The sequence below is a fragment of the Tarenaya hassleriana genome, unplaced genomic scaffold, assembly GCF_000463585.1.
Source record: "Tarenaya hassleriana unplaced genomic scaffold, ASM46358v1 Cleome14, whole genome shotgun sequence".
Classification (NCBI taxonomy): Eukaryota; Viridiplantae; Streptophyta; class Magnoliopsida; order Brassicales; family Cleomaceae; genus Tarenaya; species Tarenaya hassleriana.
This window is the reverse complement of record NW_010964598.1, coordinates 543497-552985: the sequence shown is the minus strand read 5'-3', so window position 1 is coordinate 552985 and position 9489 is coordinate 543497. Positions and strand designations below refer to the sequence as shown.

The following is a 9489-nucleotide window of genomic DNA, read 5'->3' as shown; positions in this document are numbered from 1 at the left end:
CATAAACACACATTCATACACATATATACACACATAAATTTACATACACATACATATATATTACACATATGCACATAATTATACATATACACATAAATTTATATACATATATATATACATACACATATATTCATATACATACATATATTCATAAAAAAAAATTCGAAGTCTGGAGGAGAAAGACGAAGTCGCAGCTTTTATTAAGTGTTGCGACGGATATTGCAGTCGCAACCCGTCGCAAAACGAAAAATAAACCGCGAAAATTTAAAATTTTTCATCGAAAATAGCGGAAAAAAATAAAATTTAGATTTGCGACAGAAATTTCTGTCGCAAATCATAATTTCATTTTTTTATTATTTTCGATGAAAATTTTCAAATTTTCGCGGTTTATTTTTTGTTTTTCGACGGATTTGCGACAGAAATTTCTGTCGCAAATATTAATTTTATTTATTTTTAAATTAAAGTTATTTATTTTTGGAATTTGCGACAGATTTGCGACAGAAATTTCTGTCGCAAATCTGTCGCAAATCCGCAATTTTAAAATTTCTGTCGCAAATAATGTTTGGTTCTGCGACGACAACGTTTCCGTCGTATTCCGTCGCAAATTTGCGACGGATTTTGCGACTAATTGCGACAGAATAAAAATTTTCGCATTCCGTCGCAAATTCGTCGAATTCTGTCGTAATTTCTTTGCGACGGAAAAGTTCCGTCGCAAATTCCGTCGCTATATTAAGATTTTCTTGTAGTGTGATAATATAAAGATTGAATTCAAAAGAAATTCTATAAAAAAAGGCGATATTCAATAAAATAGTAGCGTATACTATTATATAATTAGGGTGAGTATAGATAGGATATTAGATTTTTTAAATATCGGTATACGTATCTAATTCGTACAAATATTTTATTTTATTATCCGTATTTGATTTATGATTTTGAATATCCATAATTTTAAATATCTAAAAAAATATTAATATTTTCGAATACCCCCTATCCAATTTAAAACATGACAAAATCGAAAAATAAAATTACAAAAAAAATTCAAATGCATATAAAATATATAATCTATTCAAAGTAAACGATATTCAAATTTCGGAGTTCATAATATAAATATCCTAAATCAACTTAATTACAAATACAATCATAATCTACCCCTTCAAACATATTAAAAATTCAAAATCCAAAAGATTATATATCATAAAATTCATATTCAAAAGATAAAAAAATCATAAATTTCCATATATAGAAAATATGTATTGAATCTTCATGAAAAACTTGTAAAGATTAATCCTTCTAAACCTTCATTTATTTAAAAATATTATTCAAAAACACGGATCGGATCAGATATGATAGATAATTTGATTTTGATATATATATCCGATTTGTATTGGATAAATATTTTAAAATTGAAAAAGTTGAACCCTCAAAGATTAATGCGGAAAACCAATCAGTTTTATTCACTTGAGAAAGATAGTCAAGTACAACTCACTTTTTGTTGTAAGAATCGTACTTACTATACACCCGAAAATCCCCCTGAGTTTCTTCCCCTCTCACAATGAATTCTACTGATTAAAAAACATCACAACATAAATCACTCACCAGAGAAAAGAGATTTGCCCAATCGGTCTCCCTCTCAGACTTACACTCACCAAATAATGAGTAACCACTCAAAGAACAGAATGGACTAGGAAAATAAGCTCATGCTCTCCGTGAGAACTGATATGCAGCTTGTCTCCTTTATATCGGCTCCTCCAGTTCGCCTTAGATCTCCACGAATTGATTTGATAGACTTCTCCTTGATTCTTACTGATTTCGAGTCTATCTTCAAGATCTCATCTTATCTCTTGTTTTTGACTCTATCTCTTCAACCTTTGACTCTATCTGAATCTCGTCAGTTACATCTCAGATTTGCTCGAGTGCTATCTCGCCGGATTCTTCTCCTGAAATCTTTCATAAGTTGTTGAACCTGCAACAACCTTTTAACAACCAAAGTAACGTGCAAATAATTGCACTAACAATCTCCCCCTTTTTGGTTATTTCAGATCATGCACACAAACGCAAACCCTTCCACTGATTTCATCAAAGTTCAAGACAAGCTAGAGTCATCAAAGCACACGGTTACCAAAACAAGCATAACACTTCAGTTCACCACATAGAATCATCAAGAGTATAAAAGTTCAGATCATAAGCAAACGAAACTAAAAAACGAAGTGATGAGTCATCAGAAGGACTCCTGGCTCTTCTAGTCTTCCTGCTCGTTCCTGATTTCTTTGATGCCTCCGCTTTCTTAGAAGTCGGTTTAGGCATCTCAGAATCATCTCCTTCTTCCTCCTCCTCTGAGTCTTCTTCTTCTGAATCGAGGTCTCCTTCTGCTTCCTCAATTTCTCCCCCTGTGGACATGTATAAAATAATCAAAAACAATAATATCAAGGTGAGGAGTACCTGAATGAATAATGAACACATTACTCAGAGTTGCTTCGACATATTCATGAACTGTTGCACGGATTTGCTGACATTGTGTTGCCTGCTTCCTTAATCCGAGCTCCATCTTTATCAGTGCTTTTTCTGCATCCTTGAGTGTTTCCAGCATCTTCTTGATATCCTTCTTTTCTTTTCCTTTCTTCCTTTTGATCCTAGTCTCAACCACAAGGGGTTTTTGAATAACCTCGGTATTCTCCTTGGGATCAACCAGTTTAGGGCACTGCTTAGTGAGGATGCTTTGAATTAAGCAGGGATAAGGTAGTCTGAACCTTGCTCTGAAGTTCATTGCTCTCTCCAGAATATGATCGAAGATCATGTTTCCATAGTTGATCTTGATCCCCTTCTTAACGCAGTAGATGAGTACTGCCATCCGTTTGTGAATCAGACTTGATCGTTGAGTGGGTAACCAGTTTGATCTGGCAATCTTGAACAATACTGAGGACTCGAAATTCAGCTCTACTGGAGCTATCTCTCCTTTTCTCTTTTCATCATAGCTATCAGTGAGCGCTATCTCCAGCTCTTTCTGGTCAATCTCTCTGTCCAACTCGTCCATGATTGTCACAACTGTGTTCTTCAAGCCCAAAAACTTGTTGATTACTGCTGGAGAAAAGTGCAGTATCTTCCCTCTTATGTACACCCGATGGTACATTGGATCTCCTGCCTTTACAATCTTCTTAGTGAGGTTTGCATAAAATTCTTTGACCAGAATTTTGCTGTGTGGACATGCATAGGTGGTTGTTTCTCCTAAGCCTAGACATTCCAGGAAGTCCCAGATCCCCTGCTCCTTGAGATTGCTGACATTCACGTTTCTTTCAACAATTGTGTTGAGATTTTTTATCTCATTGAACCTTTGTTCAGATTTCTCATCAACAAAGTGATGAGACATGCACAGGCTCGCCAGTAATTCCTCATCTTCTGACCCAGAAGGAGAACTGGGTATCTCACTTTCTTCCTGAACTTTTCTCTTCCCCTTCATCTTCTCTTTTTGATATTCCTTAGAGACCTTTGAGGATTTTGCCCGGGGCAGGATTTTGCTCGGGGCATATCTTTTGATGTTTCAGCCTTCCTTTTCTCAGGTTTCTTAGGGGTCTTTTGTTCAGTAATCACCAAGGCAGGTTGTGATTTTGTCTTCCTTTGAACCTTTTTAGGAGGACTTTTTTGCAGTCACCACTGGTTTTGCAGCCACCTGAGATCTAGTTCGTGCTCTCTGTTCAGCTACCACTCGAGATTCCCTTTCTCTCAGCAATCTTTGCCTTATGTTTCTTGCTTTCAACCTTTTGTGCCCTTGAGTCCACTTCAGCTTAACCATCCTCTTTTGATTTCAGCACTTCCGTCTCTGTTGCTGAGTCCGCAACCACTTCGATTTCACTATCCTTCGATTTCTCTTGCCCTAATTGAACCGAGGGCAATTCCTTCATCTGTTTGGATGTATCACCCACATCCTTCCCAGATTCTACATGCTCAACACTCACATCCTTATCAAAGTCTACACGCCTTCTTGTTCTTTTTCTTATCAACCTAGGCTCACTATCCGAACTTTCCTCTATATCTCTAGTAGAGTAAGTAAAGAGTTCATCAAGTTTACCCGAATCAATTTGTTCTAGAGGCAGAGAGGTTTGTAAATCCTCAGTTTCCTTGCACTCATCTTCGATCCTAGGGTTTCCTTCCTGCGGTTCTTCTGGGATCTCCGCGTCTGTTTCTTGGATCTTCTCCTCTGGGCTTTCGAGTTCTTGGATTTCATTGCCCACTGTATCTTCCTTGCTAGTCCTTAGAATCTCCCTCGTATTTCTGCGAGATTCTTCTTATGGGTTTTCTTCTGGATCTTCTTCAACACTCACAAACGAGTTCGAAGATTCTTCTTTCCTGGGTTCACTCGATTTTCCTTCTCCAAATGAACCTTCCTCTGATTCTAGGTGATGATCCTCACCTGTTTCTTCTCTCTTTTCGTTTGGATCCACGTTGAGACTGAATCTAGGGATTTTACTCTCTCTTCGTGACTCTCTGTTGGACCTCACACTCTTCTTGCAGCTCAACTTCTCAATTTTAGAGTTTTTTCAGCTTCTGAACTTCGCAGGGATAGAGAGAGAGACACCTCTTTTTATTTTGAGTCACTGGATTTGTTTGGAAAATCCTTGATTTTTCGGATCCCACTTCCCCATAACCGACTATTTACTCAACCACTCATATTAATCTTTTCGAGAAATAACGTCTAAAAACATTTAAAACAGAAATCCGTTACGCAATGCGAAATAAAATTACGATTTTAACACCAAAGGAGTTTATTATTTTGTACCTCAGATCGCAGTGCATCCAGTTGAGTCAGTGACACCTCATGCTTCACCCAGTGCTTACTTCACTCAATAGGAATACAAATATTTCTTGTAATTAATCCGCCTGAACTTCTAGGACGTTAAGTCCAATCATACTATTTCTCCACTTAAGTCCAGCCTATCTCACTGAGATATACTCTTGTAAAGTATCAACTTACAGCGGAGTATGATGAATGAGTATCATCTGACCTTAGACCGTCGAATGGACTGTATGTGGTTTAACTTAGACCCGAGCGATTTTGATAATCTACTCATATCAGCCTTTTTTCTTTCCTTTTTTTATTATAAATTGCAAAGTTTGAACATAAAACCAACATTCACTCACTTTTTACTGAGAGCATGCTGACAGAGGAGTACCAGGGGATTTTTCGTATTACCAATATCTGAAGTGCACCTGACAACTTTGTGAGGTACCACTGACCGCCCTTTCAACACTATTTCACTTAAACATTCAGAACAAACTCAGTTAGTGATCAAAATAAAAAATTTCCAATACCGAGAGATTTTTGCAAACAGGTAAATCTATTCATGTCAAGTGGTTTAGTAAATATATCAGCTAATTGATGTTCAGTGGGTACATACTCAATCAGAAGACTCTCTTTCTCCACTTGCTCTCTGAGGAAATGATGTCTTATCTCTATACGCTTTGTTCGTGAATGCTGTACTGGATTATTAGAGATGTTGATTGCACTTGTGTTGTCACAATGAGCTGTAAACGAGTGAGTATCAATTCCATAATCAGTCAGCATTTGCTTCATCCATATTAGTTGAGTACAGCAGCTTCCCAGTGCGATGTACTCGGCTTCAGCAGTAGATAGTGACGTTGAATTTTGTTTCTTGCTGTGCCATGATACGAGATTGTTACCCAAAAAGAAACACCCTCCTGATGTGCTTTTTCGATCATCCGTGTTTCCTCCCCAATCTGCATCACAGTATCCTACTAGATGCATACTCGTATCCTTTGTGTAATGAAGCTCATAATCAACTGTCTCTTTGACATATTTGATTATCCTTTTTACTGCCAGGAGATGAGACTTCTTAGGTTTTGCTTGATGTCTTGCACATACGCCCACACTCAAGCACAGGTCAGGTCTACTTGCCGTTAAATACAGTAGACTCCCGATCATACTCCTATGGAGTTTTGGATCAACATCTTCTCCTTCATCATCTTTGGTCAACTTAGTGGTTGTGGACATGGGAGTACGTGCTGATTTGCACGTGTCGAGTTCAAATCTTTTCACCAGATTCCGAGCATACTTCCCTTGAGAAACAAAGATTCCATCTTTGTCTTGCTTGACTTGTAATCCCAGAAAGTAACTGAGTTCTCCAAACATACTCATCTCAAACTCAGAAGTCATTGTCTGAACAAACCAGTCAACTTTTGACTGAGATGTAGACCCAAACACAATATCATCCACATAAATTTGTACTACTAATAGTACATCGTCCGAATTATGGATGAAAAGTGTTTTGTCTACTCCCCCTCTTTGGTAGCCGTTCTCGAGTAGAAAACTGGTTAATCTTTCAATACCATACACGAGGAGCTTGTTTCAACCCATAGAGAGCTTTCTTTAAACGGTACACATGAGTCGGAAAGTGTGGATCCTCAAAACCAGCTGGTTGTTCGACGTACACATCTTCTTGGATCACACCATTTTAAGAAGGCGCTCTTGACATCCATCTGAAACAACTTAAAACCAAGAAAACATGCAATGCCAAGCAATAATATAATAGACTCAAGACGAGCAACGGGTGCAAAAGTTTTATCGAAGTCAATACCTTCTACTTGTGTGTATCCTTGAGCAACTAACCTGGCTTTATTCCAAACTATTTCTCCCGATTCATTTGTCTTGTTCTTGAAAATCCATTTCGTTCCTATCACATTAGTATGATCTGGACGGTGAATACGATACCACACATCATTTCTCCCGAATTGCTCCAGTTCTTCATGCATTACCTCACCCAGAATTCGTCCTTCAATGCTTTATCCACCCGGGATGGTTCATTCTGCGAAGAAAAACATACAAAACATATCATATCTTGATAATTCATTCATTTACCTCTTGTACGCATAGGATCGAGGACATTTCCAATCACATCTCCTTCAGAATGATTCCTGTGAACTGTAGGTGTGAGAACAGTTTCCAATTCTTCCTCGTTCTTGGTTTCAACTTCTGCATCATCACTCTGTTCTTGTTCTACTGAGTGCTCACTGGGAACATCTTGAAGTAGTTTCGGCGGGACTTCACCCTGCTCTGCACTATGTTCCTAATAAAAAACAACATTAGCTGATTCCATAATCGTTCTAGTACGCAAATTGTACACTCGATAAGAAACAGAGTTCATTGAATACCCCAAGAATATACCTTCATCACTTTTGGCATCGAACTTCCCTCTATATTCACGATCATTTAACACAAAACATCGACAACCAAATACATGAACAAACTTTAGAGGAGGGGTCTTACCTTTCCAGATCTCATAAGGTGTTTTGGTTGTGCCTGGTCTGATATGAACTCGGTTAACTAGGTAACATGTTGTACTTACCGCTTCTGCCCAGAAACGTTTTGCAATGTTTCTTGCATGTAACATAGTTCTCGCCATTTCTTGCAGTGTCCTATTCTTCCTTTCAACAACTCCATTTTGTTGAGGAGTTTTAGGTGCAGAATACTCGTGGATAATCTCATATTTGTTGCAGAATTCCACAAACTGTTCATTCTCAAATTCACGCCCATGATCACTCCGAATTCTCTGAAGACTTCCTTTTCCATTTCGGAGTTGCAGCCATAAGTGTTCGAATACACCCAATGTTTCTGACTTCTCTCTTAAGAACCTGACCCAAGTAAAACGTGAGAAATCATCAACACATACAAAAACATACCTCTTTCCTCCAAGACTCTCCGTCTCTTTGCTTTCCAAGTTGACATGCTTTACACACCAGTGTTACCTGCTGTGATAACTCAGGTAATCCTCGTATAGCATTTGATCTTGACAGCTTCACCAACGACCTTGTGTTAATGTATCCCAATCGTTGATGCCATAACTCGAGTTCAGAGTCAGCTGTTGTGAAGCACTTCCCACGTCAGGATTTACCCAAGTGTAACAATTACTTTGGAGTTCTTTTTCCTGTCAACACACAATCTCCAAGAAAATTTGTAACAACACAAGCATCTTTAGTGAAATTTACCTGAAATCAAGAGTCACATAGTTGACTGATGCTTATGAGATTTGTCTTGAGTCCTTGGACAACATTGACATCTGTAAGTTTGGGCAGTCCTGATGCGTCCAGATTTCCTTTGTCCAAGATCTTTCCTTTTCTTCCATCTCCAAATGTCACATTCCCTCCTTTGAAATTTTCTTCGAATGTAGACAGCATACTGACATCTCCTGTCATATGACGTGAGCATCCACTGTCAAAATGCAACCGTTGTTTGCTTTCTTTCAGTTCAGAAGTGTATGCCATATTACACCTCGAGACATCTTTTTTTCTCCAGACTTGCCTTCATCTTAGAGTGGGTGGTACCTGATAATTTTTCCAGTAGTAGCAATTGATTCTGATGTGACATCTTGTTCTACAGTAGAAACAAGTGCGATGCTCGCGATAGTTCTGCCGTCTTTGTCTTGGATATAGACCAATCTTGATCTTTGGAGTCTGTTTTACTTGTGAGATCACTTCATCTCCAAGTTTTCCTCCTGAAACAAAGTTTCTTACTTTGTTTTTACTCCCTCCAGTATATCCAAGTCCAGTATGTCCAGAATCTGTTCGCCCGATTGTCAGTAAGTGCTCCAGTTTTGCAGTACCATTGCCAAGCATTCTCACATTCTTCATGGTACCTTCCAGCTGATTCTGTAATAAGATAACCTTCTCCTCTTTCTCCTTTAGTTGCTTCTTCTGATACTTTCGTATCCAGCTGCTCCTTGATTTCCAAGATCTTTGCCTCATTCTCCTTCTGTTCTTTGATCAATCTTGTGTTGATATCGTACAACCTCGACATATCCTTGTACAGATCTTCTTCTGATATCTCTTCTTCAGTCTCTTCAATTATTCCAATGAATGCAACGAAATTTGACATCTCTTCTCCACTTTCTTCATCAGAATCTGTTTCAATTTCTTCATGAGTGATAAGAGATTTACCTTTTGTTTTACCGTTTGCACACTCATTCTTTGTGTGTCCATATCCTTTGCACTCATAGCATTGAAGATCCTTCAGATTCTTCAACATTGCCTCCCTCTTGACAACGCTAGGACATTCAGCTTTCCAGTGACCCGCTCCCCTGCATTCCAGACATTTTCTAGAACTTCTCGTCTCTGCTTTTCCAGTGGTCACTGGTTTTTTCTTGAAAAACCTGTTGAATTTTTTCACGATCATCGCCATGTCTTCCTCCAGTGATACTTGACCTGGATCCTCACATGACCCTGGAACATGAAATGCCAACCCCTTGTTTGGAGTCACCCCCTTTGGCTTTTCATATAGCTTCAGTTCTAACTCATGAGCAGCAAACGCACCAACTGTTTCTTTGAAACTAACAGTGTCCACATTGTTTACCATAGTAAAAGCATATTTATGAGACATATGTTGGCTTTCCTGGGATCTCATGAGCGAATCCTATTCCTAAGAGATCGATTCTAGGGTTTGCGCAGCGGATGTAAAACAAAAATTATAGAACCCTAGAACCATGC

At 38.4% G+C, this 9489-nt stretch overlaps 1 protein-coding gene across 1 annotated transcript; it reads right to left on the bottom strand.

Annotated features, from left to right (window-relative positions):
• Positions 1 to 2142: 2142 nt before the first annotated feature.
• Positions 2143 to 3454, bottom strand: LOC104808349. The gene is made up of 2 exons (XM_010534025.1): positions 2440 to 3454; positions 2143 to 2387 (listed from the first exon to the last, which is right to left on the bottom strand). Exons 1-2 carry the CDS (start codon positions 3452 to 3454, stop codon positions 2143 to 2145), a joined length of 1260 nt encoding a protein of 419 aa, XP_010532327.1.
• Positions 3455 to 9489: the final 6035 nt, after the last annotated feature.

What these genes read in the sequence shown, in the direction of transcription:
- LOC104808349 (XM_010534025.1), bottom strand. Translation starts at nt 3,454, where the DNA reads ATGAAGGGGAAGAGAAAAGTTCAGGAAGAAAGTGAGATACCCAGTTCT. An exon ending in TGTGTTCATTATTCATTCAG is followed by an intron (nt 2,388 to 2,439) that starts GTACTCCTCACC and finishes ACATGTCCACAG; the next exon opens with GGGGAGAAATTGAGGAAGCA.